The 25,559-nt window shown below is 38.5% G+C and overlaps 1 protein-coding gene across 1 annotated transcript in view; it reads right to left on the bottom strand.

Annotated features, from left to right (window-relative positions):
* LOC111142596 (polypeptide N-acetylgalactosaminyltransferase 1) overlaps positions 1–25,559 on the bottom strand; it is a 77,270-nt gene that overhangs the window by 34,348 nt on the left and 17,363 nt on the right. Inside the window, exon 3 of the mRNA XM_022495893.1 lies at positions 20,383–20,557. Coding sequence (XP_022351601.1) covers positions 20,383–20,557 — 175 coding nt within the window. The remainder of the gene's footprint in view (positions 1–20,382; positions 20,558–25,559) is intronic.

The following is a 25,559-nucleotide window of genomic DNA, read 5'->3' as shown; positions in this document are numbered from 1 at the left end:
AAGTTTTAACAAATGCATAGCTTAATAAAACCACCACCACTTTTAGGAAACAGAACAGTTCCACCTCCAAAGAACCCCTTTTATTATCCCTATATAGGGATATATAGTCTCAACCTCCCCTACATGTAACCCCTAGCAACCAGTATCTGTTCTCCATTACTATTGTTTTGCCTTTTCACAAATACCCTATAAATGGAATTACACAGCGTGTAATCTTGGAGACTGGTTTGTTTTACTCGGCATGTCTCTGAGATTCACTGAAGTCCTATGTGTCAAAAGTTTATTTTTTTATGAAGAGTGCATCAGAAATCTCATCTTTCAGTGTCTTTATTCACTAGTTGTTTCCAGTTTAGGGCTGTTATGAAGAGTTGTTAGTTACATGCATTCAGGTACTGATTTTTATGTGAACATGTTTTCATGTTTTTACCCCTATTTCACTGGGGTAAATATCCAGGGATGGGCTACTGGGTTACACAGTTTAAGTTTTTAAGTGTAATTCTGAAACTGCTGAACTGTTTTCCAGAGACTGTACCATTTTGCATTCCTACCAGAAATGTATGAGAGTGCCAAATGCCCTGATCTTTGTCAGCACCTGATACTGTATTTTTTGGTAGCCATTTAAAGAGGCATAGAGTGGTGCCTCATTATGGCTTTAATTGGCATTTCCTTGATGGCTAATGTCTTTTCCTGTGTTCATTTGCCATCCATATGGTATCTTGGGTAAGTATCAAGTGTTTTGACATGTTAGTGCTTTCATTTTTCTTAATTGGGTTATGTTTGAGAGTTCTTCATATATTTTTGATACGAGTCCTTTGTCGGAGGTATGGTTTGCAAATATTTTCTTCCACCCTATAGCTCATCATTTCATTCATTTTTTAAAAAGATTTTATTTATTTTTTTGACAGAGACACAGCGAGAGAGGGAACACAAGCAGGGGGAGTAGGAGAGGGAGAAGCAGCCTCCCTGCCAAGCAGGGAGCCCGATGCGGGGCTCGATCCCAGGACCCTGGGATCATGACCTGAGCCGAAGGCAGACGCTTGATGACTGAGCCACCCAGGCACCCTATCATTTCATTCTCTTAACAGTGTTTCCATCAGAGTGAAAGTTTTAAAATTTGATATTCAACTTAACAATTTTCTATTTTATGAAATGATTCTTTTGGTGTCATGTCTAAATACTCTCTGCCTAATGCCAATCCTGAATATTTTCCCTAAAATTATAAACTTTTAGAGTTTAGATTATCCAATTTGAGTTAATTTTCAAAAGACACTTGAGATTAAGGTTGAGATTCTTATTTTTGCACATGGATGTCTAGCTGTCCCAACACCGTTTGTGAAAAGATAATCTTTCCTCTAATGAGTGGTTTTTACACTTTTGTCGAAAACCAAATAGTCATATTCATGTGGGTCTATTTCCGAACTATCTCTTCTGTTCCACTAGTCTATATGTCTGTCTCTTTGCCAAGAGCACACTGTCTTGATTACTGTAGCTTTATAGTACATCTTTAATTTGGGTACTGTTATTTCATCCAACTTTATTCTTTTAATAAAATATTTTTGCTATTTCCTTTGCCTTTCTGGATATATTTTTAAATATCTTGCTGGGATTTTGAATGGAATTGCATTAAATCTATATACCTACTGGCATAGAACAGCCGTCTTTTACGCGGACGTTCCAACAGAGCTAGAAAGTGGAGGCTTCAGTTCTCTAACTTGGCTGTGCACTGCTGGTGCCTGTGTCTGTGCTCTAGGACCAGCAGCAGGAGACAAGAAAAGAGAAGCATGGGAGATTCTACCCAGGTTCTGGAGACCAGATATCCTCTGGTCAAAGAGATTCCCCTCCCTCAGCTTTAGTTGTTTGCCTGGCACTGCTCCCATGGCTGGGCAGCCCTGGCAACAACCCTAGGGACTGGGAGAGCAGAGAAGGGGAAAAAAGAAGATACAAAAATGGGGGGGGGGGTTCTCCACTAACCCTTAAGAAATCCTGTTCTCATGCCTCAGAACAGAAAGAGTGGGTTTCTCTTGGGGGCTCTCCTTCTGCACCTGGTACATACTTCTGAGTTCTGGAATGCCTTCAAGTACAATGTTGAATAGAAGTGGAGAGCATTCTTTCCTTGCTTCTGACCTTAGGGGAAAGCGTTTAGTCTTGTACTATTAAACATAATGACACTAAAAGCATAATACAAACTAATACATTTGACTTTATCAAAATTAAAAATTTTTGTGCTTCAAAAAGTACCACTAAGGAAATGAAAAGACAAGACACAAACTCAGAGAAGATATTTAGAAATTATTTATCTGATAAAGGAGCTGTATCTAGAATATATAAATAACTCTTATAGCTCTGCAACTAGACAATCTAATAAAGACAATCTAATAAAACGGGTAAAAAAATCCAGAGAAATTTCACTAAAGATACAAGTATGGCCAATAAATACATGGAAATATCCCCAATATCATTAGTCACAGGCAATGAAAACGAAGATCACAATGAGATACTACTTCACGTGCAGCAGAACATCTCTAAGAATAAACACAGGTACAAAAAAATGTTGGTGAAGTTGTGGAGAAACTGGAATGCTCGGACATTTTGCAGGTGGGAATGTTCATAGTGCAGCCACTTCGGAAAAAAGTTTGCCAATTTCTTAGTTAAAAACAAAGTTACCATAATGCATAGCAATTAGGAATCTAGAAGAAATATGAAAACATAAAGAATAAAAGAACAGTATAAAGCTTATTTTAAAAAGCTGTTCTCTCCCCTACCATTCTGTCCCTGTAAGGAAACCACATGCAATTCTTTGACCTCTTTCTCTTGGTATTTACCTCCATAATTCTAAATACTGTATCTGAATTTTTATTTGCTGATTTTTTTCTAGTTCTAGATATTACATATTAACTTACTGCAGAATGTAAAGATTTATTTCCCTCCTATCCCCATCCTAACACATACAATTGCTACTCCCTCGAGGTAGCTGTATTAGAAATTTGGTTGACTGTTATTTAATGTTTATATAAGGACTATGTAAAATGCTACTTATAGCTGATTCGTATAATGTGAATACTTTTCCTTTTCTCCATGACATTGCCTTCCACTTTACCCTAAGTTATTTTTGCCACTTTTCTTTATTTTCTATATATCTATCACTAATTCAAATCCAGACTCTCAACAAATCGTTTAAATAGTCCCTTAAGATGTTCCGAAGCATGAGCTGTAATATGAATGAAATCGTCTTAAAGCAATCCCTCCTGAAATTTTCTGGGCGGGTTGCCTCTGTGCCCGCACCACTGTGGTCCAGGGCTTTCCCTCTGCCATCCTCACCGGGATTCTACTGGCTGTCCTGCACACTGAATCTCCTGTCTTTCACACCCCATGCCCTTCTCTTCCCTGGTTTACTCCTTTGTTTGTCAGAGAGCACAGACTGAGAAAGGATGAGGGGAGATGGGCAGGTTTTTGAAACTATACCATCACTACCACAGTGGACAGATGCTTTTAGTGAGAGTGAGTTACATACTGGAATGGAGCTGGAGTTGATTGAAAAAATCCCTGGTTTTACACAATGAGTGAAAACACAAGTTGTTTCATCTATGTTTCCATGTACAACAGTAATTAAAAGATGGCCTACATAACAAGCATTCTTGTTATAAGTGAGTGAAAGAACTACTGAATTAACTCTAATGCATGAAATTCACAATGTGGTCTGAGTTAGTTTGAGTGCCTGCCTGAGTGACTCAGCAGTGTTTTGGGAAATAGAGAGATTATTAAATTTGCTTAGGATAGTTATCATCTCAGCAAGACTGGGCTTACCAGAGAATCAATCCACACAAACACCTAACAATTCAGGAATGTAGAACAACAGAAGTGCCATGATAATTACTATTTATACTATTTTGCAACTGTTAAATTCTCATTGTACTTATTTTAGCCCTTTTAGGGTTAGGGTTAGCATTACGAATTTTTACGCATTGCCTCACTCTATCCTCACAACAACCGTAAGACAGAGGCACTGTTCTCCCAGTTTTACAGATAAGGAAACCGAGGCCTTGGGAAAGGAAACAGCTTTACGCTAAGTCCAGGTGAGTATGTGTATATAATCCAATTCTCTTCTCCATGTTCCTTTCAGCTATGATTTTTAAAGTACTTGTCATCCACTAAAGTTAGCCTATCACTACAATTTACTAACGACAGGTCAGCATTTCTTAAGGTGGGCCACCTGTCTGGCAGTGTCTGGCAACATTTTATAATTTTTCCTCCGGGTACTGCCATTCAGACAAGATCAATGAAGATCCTTCATACAAGTGATGGCAGAGCACAGTGATTAAGATTACACGTTTTGTCAATGACAGATTTCACTTGGATCACTTATTAACTGTACTTAACATAAATCATTTAATCTCCCCAAGTCTGAGTTTCCCCATCTGTCAACTGGGCATACTACTATTTTACTCAACTGCTTAGAAATGATAATGTGTGTAGTGCCTGGTACATAATAAGCACTCACTAATTGGTATTACTTTTTTTTTTTTTTTAAGATTTTATTTGACAGAGAGAGACAAAGTGAGAGAGGGATCACAAGCAGGGAGAGTGGGAGAGGGAGAAGCAGGCTTCCCACTGAGCAGGGACCCCGATGCAGGGTTTGATCCAGGACGCTGGGATCATGACCTGAGCCAAAGGCAGACACTTAACAATTGAGCCACCCAGGCACCCCTGGTATTATTACTTTTTGAACATCTGAGACTAATTACATAGGATGGAATTGCCACATTAGATGACTTGGAATTTGCTCCAAGATCACACATCATGAAAGTTATTCTTTGATTGTTTTTCACTCTTCTTGACACTTGAACAATGTTATTCTTTCCCCCAGTTTCCTGCAGGAAATGTGTCCTTGGAAATCCTGCAATAGAGTAAAGGCTCCTGGAAGGCACAGGATGGTCGAGACACTGCCAACCATACTACCAGGTAAGCCCACGACTTAGGTCAAGCAGGGCTTTTGTGGATTCAGAAAAGGGGGTAAAAAAGCTGCACTCTTGGAGCTGTCCACACCACTTATACTTCCACCTCTGTAAAGTAGTCTGAAAAGTACCTGTTGGCCAGCTTTATTCATCTTAGTGCAGAGATAAATACAAATTTCATGTTTCTTATTGCACATTTCATTATTAATACACTGCAGAAGCCAGACAATGCTTAGTAAAAAAGAATGGGGTAGAAAAGCATGCTTGTAATGGCTTTTCATGAAACTCGCACTTGGACCTAGAGCTTACTCTGTGAACACAGGTCTTCTCTGTTTCCTAGGTGCCAGGAAGTATTCGAAGCACCACAAAGCTTCACAACAGCCCTTGTTATATTTCTTACTGTACGGATAAGGATTCTCAAGTATAGAAAGGTCACTACCTCTTCCAAAGCCACAAAGCCAATAAATGGCAGAGCGAGACCTGGATTTAGCCGCTATCGAGATATTAATGAGAAATTCATTATATATAACTCAAAAAGGGACAAAGGGGAAAAAAAGTATAGACTGAGAAGTTCTAGTCTATGCATATGAATAATTCTAGAAGAACAAGCTGAGGGAATGGTAACACAGCAATATTTAAGATTACAGCCAGAAATGTCCCAGAATTGAAGAATATGAATGCTCAGATCAAGAGTACATGATGTGCAGTGAACATGTAGATAAAGATAAGTCCACATGTCGGCAATTAAAATATACCCAGGTCTTACTACTAAAGGAATAAAAATAAAATGTGCAGCTTCCAAACCAAGAGATAGAAAAACATGAATACTAAAAATTTTATCAAATGAAACTATATCAATTAGCAAGGCAGGAAGGAGGAAAAAATAAAAAGGATGGTGAAAAAAAAAATAAGATTAGGTTTAACTTTATGAAACTTGTTTTCACAGGTCTAAAATGGTTGAATATCAATTTCATATGGTTCAACCTAAAAGAAATCCAAATTTAATAGTCACAATAAATGTAGATGCATCAAACTCGCCCATTAAAAAATGACTGGAGTTGGGGCGCCTGGGTGGCTCAGTGGGTTAGGCCGCTGCCTTCGGCTCAGGTCATGATCTCAGGGTCCTGGGATCAAGCCCCGCATCGGGCTCTTCGCTCAGCGGGGAGCCTGCTTCCTCCTCTCTCTCTGACTGCCTCTCTGCCTGCTTGTGATCTCTCTCTGTCAAATAAATAAACAAAATCTTAAAAAAAAAAAAAAAATGACTGGAGTGAAATGAAAATATAAATCCAGCCATTTAATAGAGATATACATAAAATAAAATCACAGATGGCTGATAGAAAAAAAAAAGAAAGAAAGAAAGAAAGAAAAACAGACATACCAGGAAAATGTTAAACAGACTAAATGTAGTATAGCAATATCAAAACCAGGATAAAAAAATTAATACAGATATAGTGAACACTGGGTTTAAAAACAAGAATATACTATCAATCACTGCATCCAATGATGCAGCCTTGAAAAATATAAGAACAAATTGAGAAACTGTCAAATCCATAATTATAGGGGAGGTTTTTTAAAAATACAAATTAATCAGAATCTAACACATCATGTACTAAGAAACAGAAAAAAACCCAGAAGTAACAGGCAACCAAATAGTTATTTTCAACTGCAGAGGGAGCATTTTTAAAAAGCTGAACACTTTCTAGGTCAAAAAGGAGGTTTCAACCCATTTGAAATAGATCATATTCATATACAGGTCATGTTCTCTGACCATGATGAAATTAATCTAGAAATCACTAATAAAAAATGAGCAAATCAAAAAGCAGAAAGAGGGGCACCTGGGTGGCTCAGTGGGTTAAAGCCTCTGCCTTCAGCTCAGGTCATGATCTCAGGGTCCTGGGATCGAGCTCCGCATCGGGCTCTCTGCCTGGCAGGGAGCCTGCTTCCTCCTCTCTCTGCCTGCCTCTCTGCCTACTTGTGATCTGTCTGTCAAATAAATAAATAAATAAATAGGCAGAAAGAAATGTACCTAGAAACATTTAAATGTATTTCTAGGTCATCCTGAGTTAAGCAGAAATCAAATGGAATTCACCAACTACTTAGGAATAAGAATGAAAATACATAAAACAATAGACTGCACTGAAGTGTTCATAGATACAGAGTCTTTTTTTTTTTTTTAAGATTTTATTTATATACTTGAGAGAGAATGAGAGAGAGAGCATGAGAAGGGGGAGGGCCAGAGCAAGAAGCAGACTTCCCACCGAGCATGGAGCCTGATGTGGGACTCGATCCTAGGACTCCAGGATCATGACCCCAGCCAAAGGCAGTCGCTCAACCAACTGAGCCACCCAGGCACCCCAGATACAGAGTCCTTAATGACTATTAGAAAACAAAAATATTTTTAAATAATAGATTAAGCATTTAACTAAACAAGGGAGAGACCAGATTAAACACAAAACAGAAGAGATAATTACACAGAAAACAAATTTTTAAAAAATGAGATAAAGGAAAAGCTACTTCTTTTTTGAGAATTAAAAATTGCAAATCGCTAGCAAGATTATTTAAAGAAAAAGTAACAAAAATATTAGAAATGAGAATAACTACATAATTATATACCTTGTGAAAATGTTCTAAAACTGTAAGATAATGCTGTGAACAAGTGACAAAAAAACCAGGCCTTTCAGTTATTGTGAATTACCCAAATCCTAATTGCTACTGGGCTAACTAAAGCTCCTGACCTCTATGAAAATTAATGGAGAGAAACCTCATGAAAAGTCAGGAGCCTGGGGGGGGGCGGGGGAGGAGGCAGGAAAGGGGAGCCATACCACCCAACTTCAGTTACAAGAATGTCAATTACAGACTCCAACAAAAGAATGGTCAACAGGAATTCACTAACTACAGGTCCCAACAGGGAAAGATGTACATGCATCTTCTACAAGAAACTGAGTACCTCCTGCACCTCAGCAAATGAGGAACCATCACCCCGAACTCTTGCTTTTCTCTAATGAAATTTCACTCAAAACAGCTTCTCCTGGGGCACCTGGGTGGCTCAGTCTCTTAGTCAAGAGTCTGCTTGAGATTCTCTCTCCCTCTGACCCCTCACGGGCATGCTCTCTCTCCCTCAAAACAAACAAACAAGCAAACAAACAAACAAACCCTCTTCCCAATTTCTTCCTCCATAAAAGAAGTATTTCCCTTTGATTATTGGATTTGCCTACGGTTTTGTGTAGTTTGTCCTGAATCGCAATTCTCTGTTATTCCCAAATAAACCCATTTTGCAGGTAAAGTAACGGGCTGTTTTATAATACCTGCAAACCTTCCACTTTGGTGCAGGGAATTCTTGGTTTTGACACCAGTAAAATGAGCTATATTCCTAATCCCCCTTTTTGAAGAGGTTTTAAATTTATTTGATAGAACAAAAGAGAGCACAAGGCGGGAAAGCAGAAGTCGGAGGGAGAGGGAAAAGCAGGCTCCCCTCTGAGCAGGGAACCCGATGGGGGGCACATTTCCAGGATCCCGGGATCATGACCTGAGCTGAAGGCAGATGCTTAACCAACTGAGCCACCCAGGCACCTCCTCATAATCCCTTTTCTGAGTATTCCCTTCATCTTCTAGTACTAATTAAAATATTGCCAAGAAGACCACTTCCTAAGCAGTTTATTTTTTCTTAAGATTATTTGAGACAGAGAGCGCAAGTGAGAGGGAGGCGCAGAGGAACAGGGAGAGAATCTTGAGTAGACTTCTCAATGAGAATGGTGCCCAACATGGGGCCTGATCTCATAACCCCTGAGATCGTGACCTGTGCCAAAATCAAGAGTCGGGCGGTACTAAACCAACTGAGCCACCCAGGCATCCTGTGAGTAATCTTCAAGAGGAGGATGCTTTTCTTCCCTATCTCACATACCACTCAATCTGGAGGGGGTGGTAGGAACATCCCCTGTTCCTTACTGCTGACTGAAGACTATTGCTTTTCCGTAAGAAGGCCCAAGTCTTTTAAAGAATGTGCCAGTCCATCCTTGTCACTGTCATCTATCGCCTTCCCTACCAGTTCCACCGCTAGTCTTGTCATAACATTCTTGGTCATTTTAGCATCTATGTAGTCCATTTTTCAATACCCTGGCCTCTCAGATCTTTGTTCTGCCCTCCTCCAATGAAACTGTCCTCTACTACATCTCACCCATGTACTTTCATGCTATATCCCTAGACCCTGCCAGTACCGATCATTTCCATTTTAAGCATCACAATCTCTGGTCGCCATCACCACCACCCCCTCCCCCCCGCCAATCCTTGCTCTTCCAACTCCATTACTCCAATAATCCTAGATCTTTGGCTTCCTTCACAGGGGTCTCCACTCCAGACCCTCCCTCTTCTTACTTTCTGTTGCCCCCTTCATTTTCTCCAGGTTTGCTACTCTGCTTAGATCCATGGCTCTTTATCATTAGTGTCATCCTGGGCTCCCTATTCTTTTCTCTCACTTGCTGGAATATCCCAATCCTAGCTAAGTCCAACTTTCTGCTGAGTTTGCATCTCACTTGAGGGGCTGAATATGGCTAAAGAAAACATGAGAGCATGCTGAATGGACTCATTTCCAATTTATAACCACAAACCTCAAGCAGGCTCTCAGCACTGTGCAGAGTTCTCCTGAATTTCCTACTTGCCTCCTTCAACGTGCTTGTTTCACATGTCCACGGATTTTCAATACCTTTCCCACCTTCCTCACTCACAGGTGGCAATTTCACCCAAAACACAGAAGCTGTCAGAGAATTTCCATACTCCCATGAACACATTTACCATCCTGTAGGCATGGTGATCGCGAACACTGTGCCTTTTTCCCACGACTCGAGGCCCGAATTATCCCTGTTCCTGTCTGAAGCCAACTATCTTCCTTCTCACCCACTTGAGTTAAATGCTCTTGCTGTAATACTCCCCTCTCAAAGTTACCCTGAGTGGGATCATTCCCATCAACACACAGACTGCACTATATACCATCTTTGAAAAAAGAAAGAATCTCCTGTAATCGCACAATCCCCCCAGCTAACACCTCCACTTCTCTCCTTTCTCCGATGATGCCTCCAAAGCATTGCCACCCCTACTGCCTCCACTGCTGCCCCCCAACTTTGCTTCCCCCACTCTTTTCTCAAGCTGATTTTATTTGAAGTAAAGCAGAGTGCACAAGACATAAATTTAGAGCTGAATGAGTTATCACACAACAAATGCCCATGTAACCATGACTCAAGGGAGGAGAGAGAACATGGCCAGCACCACAAGTCCCCTTGCTCCCATTACGTTTTCTTCCTCCCCTAAGGAATCACTGTCCTAACCCTTACCATCATGGTTTTGTGGTGCCTGTTTCGGGCCATTCCTAGAGACAGCATAATTCCATATATATTCTTCTGTGACTCTAGCTTGGTATAAATGGTGAAATTCATTCACGTTGTGGCTTTTGTTCATTTCCACTGCTTGTAAAGTATTCCATCGAATGGATCTACCACAATCACTGCTGATGCATTTAGATTATTTCAGTTTGGAGCCAATATAAAAGTGCTACCATTAACATTTTTGGCCTTGTCTCCTGAAGCATTCATGCATGCATCTGTTAGATACACCTAGGTGCAGATCTGCGGGGTCATGAAGTATGCTACTGCTCATTTTACTAGATACTGGCATGTTTTTCAATGTGGGCGTAACAATTTACACTGCCACCAACACTATATGAGAGTATGAAGTGGTATTTCACTAGTTTTGTGTTTTCTTGACTAAAAAGGTTGAGCATCTTGTCTTATGTTTATTGGTCATTTGGATTATCTCTTCAAGTCTTTTGTCCGTTTTCCTTTTCCTTTTTGATGTGTAGGAGTTATTTATATATTCTGGATCTGAGCATTTTGCTGGTTATAAGTATCATAAATTTCTTCTGTGACTTGCCTTTTCAATGGATTTTTCTTTCCACTTTTTTTTTTTTAAATGAACAAAAAGTCTTTAATGCAGCCCCATTTATCAAACTTTCCCTGCATTTTTTGGGTGTTTCTAAGTCCTGTTTAAAAAAATCTTCCTCTCTCTCAAGATCATAATAAATTCTGTGTGATCTGCTAGGAGCTTTATTGCTTTGCCCTCACATTTATATCTGTAACACACATGAAAATGATTTTCTACATTGTGTGAGGAAAAGTTAGTTTCAGTTTTGTCTTTAAATTATCAGGATGACCCAATACTGTTTACTTTTTTCTTTAGAAGAACATCCTTCTACTACTAAGCAGTGCTATCTTTGTCCTAAACCAAGTGTTCAAGTAGTATGGGACTGGTTACAGACTCCCTATTTTGTTTCACCAATGTGTGTGTCTATCCTTGCAAAAATATCTTAATTATTATACCTTCTTGAGACATTTTGGTAACTGTTATTGCAAATCCTCCAACCTTATTCTTCTACAAAAATGTCTGGCTATTCTTGGTCTCTGTACTTCCAGTTACATTTGGGAACCAATCTGTCAAATTATACACATACACAAATGTGGTGACTAGAAATTCACTGACTCTATAAATCAATTTGGAGAAAACCAACATTTTATAATATTGAACTGTCCACCCATAAAGATGGGCATTGTTCCATTAATTAGATCTTTAATTTCTCTCAATAACATTTTGGAATTTTCTTTGAAGAGAGTTTCTGATATTTGATATTTTTTGATTGCACTGTAAGTGGTATTTAAAAAAAAATCTGTTGCCCATCTTTTGTTAGAAAACTGACATAGAAATATAATTATCTTCATTATAAGTATCAACCTTAAAACAATCAGTACTTATTGATCCTAATCTTTTATCTATACTTCTGAATTTTCATTATATATATAAAAATGGATTCCATACCCAATGTGTGGCTTGACTGAACTCATGACTGCAAGATCAAGAGTCACATGCTCTACCAACTGAGCCAGCCAAGTACCTCTGAATTTATATTTTTAAAATTTCTACTTTCTCCACTCTAATATTTATCTTCTTCTAGTGATAACCTTAAAAACTGCAACACACTACCTTGATTTATTAAAGTCTAATACTAATTGCTATCTTTACCACCCACAACTTGACAATACATACACACCCCAAAAAAACCTTACAAATGTTTAACTCCATTTATCCCCACCCAAAGAAAATGCTTTGTTCTGTATTTTAATTTTACTGATATTTTATGTGATAAGATATTCTTTACATAGTTGACCTTCATTTACCTACATATTTACCAATTCCATTGTTCTTCCTTCATTTCCATACCTGATCATTCCAGTGGGATCATTTTCTTTCTGCTTAGAGAACACCCTTTAGTGTTTTTTAGGGTAATGAATTATCTCAGTTTTGTTTCTCTTATAGGTCTTTATTTTTGAAAGATATCTGTGCTGGGTATAAAATTTTAGGCTTATTTAAAGTTATCTCAGACTCTAAAAGACACCTTGTTATTATCTTTTGGCTTCCTTATTTTTTCTCTTGAGAAGTAGCTGTCAGACTTACTGTTGGACCTTTGAAGGTGATCTTTATCTTCCCCCTCCAACCCTTTGCTTGTTTTTACAATTCTTTTCTCTAGCTCTGGCTTCCAACAGTTTTATTATGATATGCCCAAGTATGATGTGGCAGGTATCCTCCTGAAGGTTCATCAAACTTACTGATTCTGTGCCTTAATGTTTTTAACATTAGTTTTAGAAAATTCTTGGCTATTATACTTTTGAATATTGGTACTCCTCTATTCTCTTTCTTATTTTGACTACAATTTGTTGGCAATCCTAGACCTCTTTATCTCCTGTGTCTCTTACTATCTCTTCTTTATTTTCCATCCTCTATGTTTCATTCTGGATATTTACTTCTGATCTATAATTCAGCTCACTAATTCTCTCTTTAGCTATGTCTAGTCTGCTGCTAAACCCATCCATTAGTCTTTACTTTTTATTACTGTACTTCTCCAGTTCTAGAATTTCCACTTGATTATTTTCTTTTTCTTTTCTTTTTTTTTTTTAAGATTTTATTTATTTATCTGACAGACAGAGATCACAAGTAGGCAGAGAGGCAGGCAAACAGAGGGGGAAACAAGCTCCCCGCTGAGCAGAGAGCCCAATGCAGGACTTGATCTCAGAACCCTGGGATCATGACCTGAGCCGAAGGCAGGGGCTTTAACCCACTGAGCCACCCAGGCACCCCTCACTTCATTATTTTCTAATAGATTCTAGTTCTCTGCTGAAATTCTCAATCTTGTTTTTAAATCTCCATATAAAACATGGAGGAAGGGATATGTGACTCTCCCCCCTCAAAACACACACACACAGACTTGATAGATTCTGGACTCCAGGTGTTATACCCCAGCCCCAAAATACTATCAAAGGTACTATTTATGAACACTACATCTGAAACTAATGATGTACTATATGTTGGCTAACTAACTGAATTTAAATAAAAAAAAATAATAAATCATATGGAATGTAAAAAAAAAAAAAAGTACTATTTAGGTATTCACCTTCTGGAATGCATCAAGGTAAAAGTTCCAGGCTTGTTTCTCTGAGTCTTTACCTTCTCCCATAGTTTGGCTCTGAAATTCTTCACTGCCTTCTAACCTCTATATGGTTTTAAGCAAATAATTTATATATAGAGAGAGAGAAAGAGAGAGAGAGAGATTCCCCCCCAACTTTCTAATTGTCCTCAACTGAAGAGTTGATCTAAATCACCAAGGCTGCGCCATCATAGAAACTGGAAGTCTTCCTCATTGTTTTAAATCAGAATTTCATTCCTGTTACTCCACAGAAACAATTTTATCTAAGTTCCAACAGCATCCATATACAAAAATTCATGGGTCAGTTTAGAGACTTCATCATTCATCTCAGCACAATTTAAAAGAGTTGACCACTTACTCCTTAAACATTTGCTTGACTTCCACATACTTTCCCCCTCATACCTCGTTCTCTTACCCTTTTGCTAGATCTTCCTCCTCTTCTCACTCTTCAAAAGCTGAAATGTCAATCATCTGACTTAAACTCTTCTTCATCTCATCCACTCCGAAGGCTATCTCAACGAAGCCCATGACTTTATATTCACTTGTCCAAATTCATAGCTCCAGTTTCAATATCTCCCCTGAACTCCAGGCTTTTATAAATATATGCTTATTGATTTCCTTCCCCATATTTCTATTTTCCTCTTCTATCTTGGCAAGTATCACTGTAATTGAGATGACTACTCAGGCCTAAATTTACTTTTCCTTTTCTCTTTTACTCCATATCCAACCCAACAACATTCTGATAGGTTCCATCGTAAAAAAAAAAAAAGGCAATCAAAATTTTAAAACATCTGCACCTGTGCTAGCCTGGTCCATGCCACTATTATCCTCTGCATGAACTACTGTAGCTCGAAATGTAAATTGGTAACTCAGTGTGGGAGTAGTTTTTTTTAAAAAATTGAGTGAAATAAAAAAGTGAGTACCTCTCAGCACGATTTCACTTCTACTGTCAAACACTTCTGGTCATGACTCTTGATAACAAATACATTTTATGTTAATCTAATACATCCTGAAATAATGATTAATGAAAAAATGCTTTTACATAAAACACACCCTGCTATCTTCTACTTCATTAATTAAAGTGCTAAGAGGTATTCACTAAACTGATTTTACGATCCATTAGTGAGTAAAGGGTCCTGAACTGTAACTTGAAAAGCATTGTTCTACAGAAAACTGTTAACATCTGTAGAAGAGAATACATGTAAAAGGATATTTACAGAGACACTGCAACCATAAAATATATATACAAAAAGCAAAAGAACAATAGATAAATTGTGGCATATTCATACAATGGACTTTTACAAAGCAGTTAAAATGAATGATCCAGAACTACATGCACTGACATGGATAAATCTCCAAATCAATGCTTGGGCAAAAACAATTCTTACAAAGTTGTACAAGGATATGTGCCTATGCTCTACTACCACTTGTTAAGTAAAAATACAAAACTATAAACTATATTGTTTATATATATATAGATATGAAGAAGTACTTTTAAAGCATGAACAGTAATAGTAAGTAGAAAAACCAGAACAATGGTTAGAGAGAAATGTGATGCAACTGGGAGAAGTATACAAAGAGATTCAACTACAGCCGTAAGGTTTTATTGCTAAAAGCAAAATAAAAAGAAAATATGGCAACTTAAGATTCAATAAAAGGCTGGTGGTTGGAACAAAGGTTTGTTATCTCCTATAGCTTCCTGAATGTTTACACCATTTTAAAAAAATAACAGTTAAAGAGAAGGCTAGTTTTTCCAAAAAAGAAGTAAAATTTTCAAGAGATCCCTAGTAAATGATGGAAAATACATGATAAAAAGTACTTTAAGACAAATATCTTGAAGCAAAAAAACCTTTTTTTTTTTTTTTTAAACTACTTTATTTCTTCAAGAGAGACAGAGCACAAATGAGGGGAGGGACAGAGGGAGAGGGACAAGCAGACTCCCTGCTGAGCATGGAGCCAGACTCAGGACTCCATCCCAGGACTGTGAGAACCTGACCTGAGCCAAAGTCAGATGCTTAACCGACTGAAGCACCCAGGCACCCCAAGTATGTATTTTTTAAAGATTCTATTTATTTATTTGAGAGAGAGAGAGAGAGAACGAGCGAGTGCACACATGTGCTTGGGGGAGGGGCAGAGGGAGAGGGACAAGCAGACTCCCCGCTAAGCAGGGAGCCTGACACAGGGCTCCATCCCGGGACTCTGGGATCAAGACCTGAGCAGAAGGCAGGTCCTTGACTAACTGAGCCACCCAGGTGTCTCCACCCAAGCATATTTTTAAATTACTCATTACCACATCTTTCTGAGGCAAAAGATAGAAAACAACAACAAAAATAAACACACACACACACACATATATATCTATCAGGGAATTTTCTAAAGTTCTATAACAGAAAATTTACATTTCATGAAGCAGGTAGAAACCGAATTAGAAGACAAAGGTATGAAAAAGTAATATTTATGCTAGAATGTACACAATAAAATTTTATGTAACTGAAACAAAACACCTATCAGCCTCAGAAATACCAATTATTTGTAGAGCAAATATGTTACTGAAAACACCTGGGAAAGTTAAAATCTAAAAAATTAAAAGCAAAGCAACACCCACGAATTCATCAAAATCATCCAGAGGAGCTTATCTAAAAAATAAACAGAATTCTACTAAATATGTTATTTAAATCTGTTTCCAGAATTTAACTTAGCATTAAAAGGAATAGTTAAGAAAGTGACAAAAAAATAACTTCCAGAAATTAGGTAGAGAAAGAAGAGAATTTAGAGCCAGACCTGGATCCAAACTCAATTTAATTATCCTGGGCCACAGCAATTTTTTTTAAGAACTTTAACAGCAACACCCTGATTAATGGAACTCATTATTTTTCTTATAATTTATTTATTTTATCTGAGAGATCACATGCATGCATGAGTGGAGGGAGGGGCAAAGGGAGCGAGAATCTCCCGCAGACTCCCCACTGAGCACGGAGCCTGACGCAGGGTTCAATCCGAGGACCCTGAGATTATGACCTGAACCAAACCCAAGAGCTTAATGCTTAAACTGAGACACCTAGGCACCCCAGAACTGATTATTCTTTAAAAGAAAGTTAAATTTACTTTAAAAACTAGAAAGAGTAAAATGCTATTGTTATACTAAATATCTCACAACCGTTTATATGTATAAAAGTGGTAAAGTGTAGGTAGGGTTTTGTGTCTACATTTTTTAAATGTCAGATAACAATGACAAAAACTTAGCAATAAAAAACTTAACAAATAAAAAATTCAAGAGAATAGCTCAAAGATAGTCTAGAAATTTCCCCTGGAAGAAGAATAAAGATAAGACAAAAATATAAGAGACTAACAGAACCAATTCAAGTAGTCCAAAGCCTGGCTAATCGGAGTTCTAAGAAGGAAAAACAGATGGATGGGACATTCAACAGACCTGTCCAATGGGGATGCACATGACTGACCAGACTGTACAACTTTAGTACCAGAAGTACACAATTCAGCTGACTTGAAGGATACTGGTACAAAATGCCGTTAACCTACCAAACCACAGCCAAGAGAGGGACAGAGGAATAGTCGATGACACTGTAGTGATGCAGTCCACAAAATGCAGGCTGAGGAAAGATACAAGATACTCTGCCTGGTCTCTGGGGGAAAAAAATGGAGAGGGAACCTGCAGAGACTGAGAGAGGCTTGAGAGACATGTGTACCATTTGCATCGTGTGGCCCTTATTTGGATCCTGATAAAAACACTACAGAGGTGCCTGGGTGGCTCAGCTGGCTGGGTGACTGCCTTCAGCTTGGGTTGTGGCCCTTGGGTCCTAGGATCGAGTCCCATGTAGGGCTCTCTATTTGGTGGGGAGCCTGCCTCTTCCTCTGACCCTCCCCCCCTGTCAATGCTCTCTCTCTCACCTTCTCTCTCTCAAATGAATAAAATCTTTAAAAAAAAAAAAAACACTACAAAAAAAAAAGTATGACATAACTAGGGAAATCTGAACACCAACTAAGCATTTCATGTTATTATGGAGTCACTGTTAAATTAATTTTTTAGGCGTGAAATGGTATCATGACCTTCCTTCCTATATGAGTCTTCATCTTTCAGAGATACACACTGGAATATTTACAGATGATACACCTTTACCTGGAACTGGATAATACACTTCTAATCAAACTTAGTTGGTTATTCACAAAAGGCCACAAACCAGAGGGGCTTTACGATAGGACTGCTGCTGCTATCAAGTCGCTTGGCTAATTCCAGAGCTAATGACCCAAGTGAGAGTAAAAACCAAATTAGAAACCACAGTGTATTTTATAACCTAATCCTGAAAGCAACACTCTATCACTTGTACTGTGTTCTACTGTTCATACAGACTTACCCTAGAATAGTAGCAAGATACACAGAGGTGTACATACCAGGTGACAGAGATTGCTGGGGGACTATGAGAGGGTGTAAGTAAGAGACAAGACTATTGGGCATTACTGAAGCAAGGTGAGGAACACGAGGGTTCCTTATACTACTGTCTTTCCATACACATTTGAAATTCCCCACAAAGTTACAAACAAACAAAAAACTTCAAAAGATACCTGCACAGAGATGGAGCAAGAAGGTGCAAAAAAGCTACTCAGGGACAGTAGCGACTTTGTGCCAACTTCATAAGCGGCCCACTCCCACAGAGAACAAACGGTTGGTAAGGACTGCATATCAGCAGCTTGTGCGAAGTGAGACTTTCAAATCCAGGCAGTCCTCATCAACCCCAAAATTTAGTGCACAAGCATGTGTATCACACCACTTAAACACTGTTCAAAACATAAATGTTCAATAAAATGTGTTGAGAACAGTAACATATATAGCAGACTACTCTACCAGGAACACTAACAATCAAGGCTCTTTTTAGCACAGACACCATTAACATTTCAACTGCAGGCTTCCCTGAAGAGTGCAGCTCTCTGTCTGTATTGTTCAGGAGGGTTAACAGCTTGGGAAAACTTAAGATTATAGCGAAGCTTCTTTTGACTGACCACCACTTAGCCAATCTGCTGGACAAACACACTGATACTCCCCATCCCCCAGTTTAATTTTTTTTTTCCACAGTTTAATTTTTATATGAACAATATTAAATGGTGGCCTTCTAGGACGCATTCACAGCTGTGCCATGTACTAAACTGTAACTGCTTTTGCTTTCTCTGTACAACTTTAAAAATCTTCCCTGAAATTATAATATTTCCCCTGCTATGGTTTTCTATGCACTTACTAATTGCCTCCCAAACTCCCCATCGTCTAAATCTCTTCCAGAGGCCTTCAGCTGTACCATCATCCATCTTCTTAAAGTCCTGCTTCCATCTGGGTGGTTTCCTCTTGGCCTAACAACTGTCACCGAGGGCTCTCCCTTCACCATCCTCAAGGGACTCCTACCACATTTGTTTTAGGCCAAATCCCCTGTCTTCCACAACCTCTGTCCATCTTTTTCTGAGTATAGGTCCTCATTTGGTGGATCATAATCTCCAGTAACCTTCCAAGAAAGGGTGTGTGGCAGTTCCATGTTATGATTATGAGACTTTTCATTTCCAAAAACGTCCTTTTTTAACCTATGCATTTGATTGCAAGTAAGGGCAGATACAGAATTCTAGACTGGCAATTCTTTTCCTCTGAAATTTTGCTCCTTTATTTCCAGGGTTGCTGCTGAGTTGCACTAAGTTTTGCCCTTTTCTTTCTGTCTTTTTAAACTCCACTCCTGGTTTTCCAAATATATCTTTTGAATAACATCCTACTGCTTTATGGTTGTAATATGCTTTCTTATTTCATTGGGATTAATTCTTTTTAAGTTTTCTTCTCCCTGAAGAGTTTTTGCTTCCTCCAACTTGTGTTATTTCTCTTCTGGGCACTATACTTTTCATGTTTGAGTGTTTCTTGTGATTGTCTAGTATTCCTTAGTTATGTATTTGTTATAAAAATAGGGAACCAAAAAGCTGAATATTAGCTTGGAGTGATGATTACTATGAGGTTTGGTTTTTTTTTTTCCTCTGTGCCTAGTCCTACCCTATCAAGAATGATCCTCCAATCTCTTGCCTGGAGAAAGATGGCCTGGCTGTTGGTGCTAATGGGAGGCCCAGAGGGCAAGGCGACTATGGTCTCAGGAGCCAAATGTGTATGTTCACCTGCTCCATGTGTTTTCTATATAGTTCCTTTGCTTCTAATGGGAAGCTGTGTAATGGGGTCTGCTGTCCTCTAGCCCAGATACCTTATGTTACCTTCTTCATGTGGGGCAACTGGTCCTCTTACATTGGTAGTGGGAATGTAAATCAGTACAATCATCCTGGAAAAATGTCTGGTAGCACATACTAATGCTGTATAAATGTATAATCTATTCCTTTCCCCGTACATATCAAACAGAAATGAGTGCCTAAGTCCTCCAAAAGACATGCACAAGAATGTCACAACTGCTTTACTCATAAGAGTCAAAGGTGGAGACAACCCAAATGTCTATGAGTGTGTAAATAAGTTATGGAATATTCATCCACACAACACACATATCTTGATGTGGATGACGATTAGACAGGTATGTACGTATATGTAAAAATTTAGTCATCTGTACGCCTATGACTATATACATTACCATTTTAAGTTACATACCTCTTAAAAGAATCTTTTTTAAAAAGCTGATTATAGGAATGTTTTGAGAAGTTTAAAATCCCTTACTAATCTATTAAGATAAATTATTATTTTCCAAAGCCTAAAATTTATAGCCTAATGATCAGCAGTATTTTTATCAGTATTTAAATTTAAGTGGGTAAGTAATAACTTAGTGATCAAACATTCACTTTAAGAACAGTCAACACCAAAGTGTAATTTATTGGGAACTCAGAACACACTTTTCATTCAAATTCAATGCTGTCAGGACCACACCAGAAACTTACCCTTCTAACCTGACATCTGGTAAAGATCTGTTGAGTGCGATCATCTCACTCGCCATTAAATTGAACTGATTGATTTTAAACATCTCTTTCATCTTTTCTTGATCCTCTTTAGGAATGACGACTGGTTTCCCCATTTCTCCAGGACCTTCATGAGGCTTTTGTATTGGCTCTAGAACTAAAAATACAGAAGAAACTTAACATCAATTTTATAGCAATTGATAAATGTTTCTATTTTAATAATGAGTTTAAACTGTGCCCTCAACAACCAGAGCCATTTCTGAGCCCTTCCTCTCCCAGTCTGTAAAACCTCCTAGCAGCTGCCCTGTCCTCCTCCTCCACACCAGCGTCCTCACTCAAGACCTCCTCACCCTGCACTACTCACCTGCATCATGCACAGCCTTGGCATTCCCATCTCAAATATCATTACCACATTAACCCTCTAAAGCACAACTTTCATTGTGGTATTCCTGTGAGCACTAGAGTCTAACTCTTTAATAGGGAATTTAACCTAACTTTCAAAACCGACCATCTGCTCAGCCCTCTACCAAGCCACTCCCCACCCCTACTTCAGTACTTAATCCTTCAGTCAAACAGCAACTCGCTACTTTCCTTCATATGTGCCTCGTATTTTCCTGCTTTGGTGCATTTGCTCACAGAAGTCCCCTCTCACTGCACCTCCCCAGTCTTATTTCTGTAATACCAAACACCTAGTTGTCTTTTAAGGCCCAGCTAAAAGAGATTCTCTTGTCTGCAGCTTTTCCAAATCTCTCTACAGTGATCATCTACTACTCTTGAATGCCACATCATTTCATCATCAAGAGCTCTTACATCTCTTATCAACTGCTACCTCCTATGATTGCTAACCTGTCCTGTGGGCCCCCCACTAGATTACACCTCTTTTTAGCTCTGGTTTGATTCATTCGTGTACCTTTCGTGGAATTCATAATACTGTCCTATAGGAGTTTTATAACTATATGCTCAATTAAATGTGAGCACTATTCAAAATAAGTCAAAATGAAATCCTAGAATCAATTAAGACATTATAATAAGCATTAAGCAAGGTGGAGCATCATGAAAGATAATTCTAACCAGAAGTAATATTATCTCTTGGTATATACATAAAAAGAGTAATATTCAGGGGCGCCTGTGTGGCTCAGACGGTTAAACGTCTGCCTTCAGCTCAGGTCATGATCTGAGGGTCCTGGGATCAGATGCCACATTGGGCTCCCTATTCAGTGGGAAGTCTGCTTCTCCCACTTCCTTTGCCCCGGCCCCACTGGTGCACATGAGCACTCTCTCTCTCAGATAAATAAATAATTTTTATTATTTATTTATATTTATTATATTTATATATAATAAATATATATTTATTAAATAAATAAATTTTAAATAAAATCTTAAAATTAAATTTAACTTAAAAAGTAATATTCAGCAATTGCCAAATACTGTTTCTTGTTTTACACTTTTGAGATGTTCAGAATTGTTTTCTATAATTTTTTTTGCTTGTTTTCTATAATTTTAAAGTTATTTCCTTTACAACTTCAAGAAAAACAAGTTCTCAGATACATTAAACTTGGAAAAAAGTATATTAAACTTCTCATCTAAAAGGCACAAGGAGAGAATGAGGTAAAGCCAAGAATGGGATAAAAATACCTGTTTTGTACATTACTTGTTTATTTTTAAAGCTGAAATTTCTATTCTCTCATTGTTTATTTTTTTAGGCACCTCTAAAAAGTCTCTACACAAAAATAGAGACATTGAGACAGTAGACAAACCATCTCTCTTCAGCCAGGTTTCATCTACCCAAGAATATCACTGGCTGGTAAAGCTGACCTGTAAGATGGTTGCTTCAGATGGTGGTACAAAGCAACCTACAAACACCAGGGCTGTAAAATATGAAATTATTGTGTCTTCAACAACTCCAACTAGAATATAAAAACATATCTTAGACAACCATCAAGAAAAAAATGGTATAAAATAATTCTGTTCCTGTTCTCAGAATGAACTGTGATTTTAGGAGGGCATTAAAATATTAGGAAATAACTTTACAATTATAAAAAACTCATGTAAAACCATTTTTAAAAACAAATCCTGCCTAATGTTTGCCAAGTAACTAAGCTCTTTATTTTTTTAAATTTCATTTTATAATGTGTTCTTTTTTAAAGATTTTCTTATTTATTTGCTTGACAGACAGAGATCACAAGCAGGCAGAGAGGCAGGCAGAGAGGCAGGCAGAGAGAGAGGGCGGGGAAGCAGGCTCCCTGCTGTGCAGAGCCCAATGTGGGGCTCGATCCCAGGACCCTGGGATCATGACCCGAGCCGAAGTCAGAGGCTTTAACCCACTGAGCCACCCAGGCACCCCAAAAGGGCGGTGTGCTGCATGGGCCAGGAATTGAACCTGGGCCTTCCACGTGGCAGGTGAGAATTCTACCACTAAACCACCTGTGCACCTTATAATGTGTTTTTGAGAGGGCATGCATGTGCGCAAGTAGGCAGGGGGTGGGAGAGGGAGAGAGAATCCTAAGTTGGCTCCATGCCCAGTCGGAACTGGAGGTGGGGCTCGATCTCATGACTCTGAGATCATGAACTGAGCTGAAATCAAGAACTGGATGCTTAACTGAGCCACCAAGGCATCCCAGGGAGATTTCTTTTTTTTTTTAATTTTATTTATTATTTGACAGAGAGCAAGAGATCACAAGTAGACAGAGAGGCAGGCAGAGCGGGGGCAGGGAAGCAGGCTTCCTGCTGAGCAGAGAGCCCAATGCGGGGCTCTATCCCAAGACCCTGAGATCATGACCTGAGCGGAAGACAAGAGGCTTAACCCACTGAGCCACCCAGGTGTACGGGGAGAGAGAATCTTTTTTTTTAAAGATTTTATTTATTTATTTGACAGAGAGAGATCACAAGTAGATGGAGAGGCAGGCAGAGAGAGAGAGAGAGAGAGAGAGAGAGAGAGAGAAGCAGGCTCCCTGCTGAGCAGAGAGCCCTAAGCGACATTCGAACCCAGGACCCCGAGATCACGACCTGAGCCGAAGGCAGCAGCCCAACCCACTGAGCCACCCAGGTGCCCCGGAGAAAGAGAATCTTTTTTTTTTTTTTTTTTTAAAGATTTTATTTATTTATTTGTCAGAGAGAGAGAGAGGGAGAGAGAGCAAGCACAGGCAGAAAGAATGGCAGGCAGAGGCAGAGGGAGAAGCAGGCTCCCTGATGAGCAAGGAGCCCGATGTGGGACTCGATCCCAAGACACTGGGATCATGACCTGAGCCGAAGGCAGCTGCTTAACCAACTGAGCCACCCAGGCGTCCCGGGAAAGAGAATCTTAAGCAAGCTCCACACTCAGCCTAATGTGGAGCTTAATCTCATGATCTTGTGATCATGACCCAAGACAAAATCAAGAGTCTGGCACTTAACTAACTGAGGCACCCAGGTGCACCAAAGCTCTTTAAATATTAGGGTTGACAGATTACAAAAACTGTCAGTGACAAGTGTAATAAAAACTATAATACAAACACAGATGTATAATCCCCACATATAATTTTAAATGTTTAAAAATCATAAATTATAAAAACACTTAGAGTCAATTCTACTTAATTACCTGTCCCTGGGGGGAAAAAAAGGGCAACCAACAGATTTGGGGATTGGGATGTTCAGGGGTCAACAGAAAGCAGTAGAGTTCTGGTGGTGGCAATCAACCTGTGTGCACGGCAGAGTTAACACAAATAGTAGGTAGGAGACATCTAGTGGCCTTAATTATAAATCTCTCTCAGTTATCTAAACCCTATTTTAGTATAAGATGATACTTTAAAGAAAAGTTAAAATGAGAAAAAAGTTTTTCATGCTGTTTAGTTTTTAAATTAAGAAGAATATTAAGTTATATAGAATGCCGTCTAGAACATATTATTGCTTGGGTGAGGTGACGGGGATAAGGGTAGATCCTGAACTTGATCAAGCATCCGGGCCTACCTACTAAATTCACAGAAAATATAGGGCACTGAAGGACATGACAAAAAATGTTAAAGAGATGCAAATCCTGACTACAGAAAACTGGGAAAAAGAAAACAGCCAATTTCTTCATCAAAAACAACAAAAAGATTGAAAGGGAGGACAGAGAAAAAGAGGTACCCATATATCCATGCCATAAGACTAGTCTTGAAGAATTGACAACTGCTGGAGCCAGATGGTGGGTATATGGGAGTTCTATTTTCTCTACTTTTATTTATGTTTGACATTTTCAGTGGGGGTTGGGGGAGCATGAAGGAAGACTCCAGAAATTATTACTGTGAGGACTAGTAAGAATAAACTTGATAGTTTACAGAATAAGAGATTATATGGCCAGAATGTTAAATGCCCCATCATTATGAAGTAAAACTCTGGCTTTAGTATCTTAAAGAAGCAGACAAAACTGTACAACATATACAATCCTGCTGTTGCAACATTTTACTGATTTGACCACTTGGTACTTACTAGTAATCGGAATATCTAGTATAATGCCCACATTATATCATTTAACCTACCGGTACACATGAGATTTCCAAGCTACAGTAGAAATTACCAAGAATTATATGACTACTACATGAAGTACAAAATCCACCACAATAATCTAGAGATTATAATATCCTAAAGAATTAAATGGACTAGTCAAATAGTTTCCTTTGGCAAAGAGCTCAGGATAAAATGCATGTGGATAATGAATATATTTTCACTACTAATGTGCTAGTAGATTGCATGGTAAGCATTAACTTCCAGGCATTCTACTGTCCAGTCTTTTAGGTAAATTAAAAGTGAGTTCAGTGAAATTTTTGTTTCAGAGCAACCAAAATGGGGTTTGGATATCATTTCCTGAACTGAAAGAAAATTCTTCTTGGCATAAAATTTTACATGCAGATCATTTCTAACAAATCCAACTTTGACAAGGGAGATGTTCACATTAATGTTAATCCAAAGTATTATGTCAGAACAAATGCTTTTTATATTTTGAGTAAACTTCATTTAAAAGACAATAAAGTATGTTTTAAAAACTTAATTACCAAGAAAACTACAGATTGATTCTGAATGTCACCAATCATATCAATATACACAAACCACATGATATACCTTTGAATGTACTTTAATAAATCTTAGAAATTTTTAATTTGTGGGGCGTCTGGGTGGCTCAGTGGGTTAAAGCCTATGCCTTC

This window comes from Enhydra lutris, unplaced genomic scaffold (genome assembly GCF_002288905.1).
Source record: "Enhydra lutris kenyoni isolate GAN:26980312 unplaced genomic scaffold, ASM228890v2 scaffoldscaffold8, whole genome shotgun sequence".
Classification (NCBI taxonomy): Eukaryota; Metazoa; Chordata; class Mammalia; order Carnivora; family Mustelidae; genus Enhydra; species Enhydra lutris.
The sequence above is the reverse complement of the archived record's forward strand: the minus strand, read 5'-3'. Positions and strand labels throughout refer to the sequence as shown.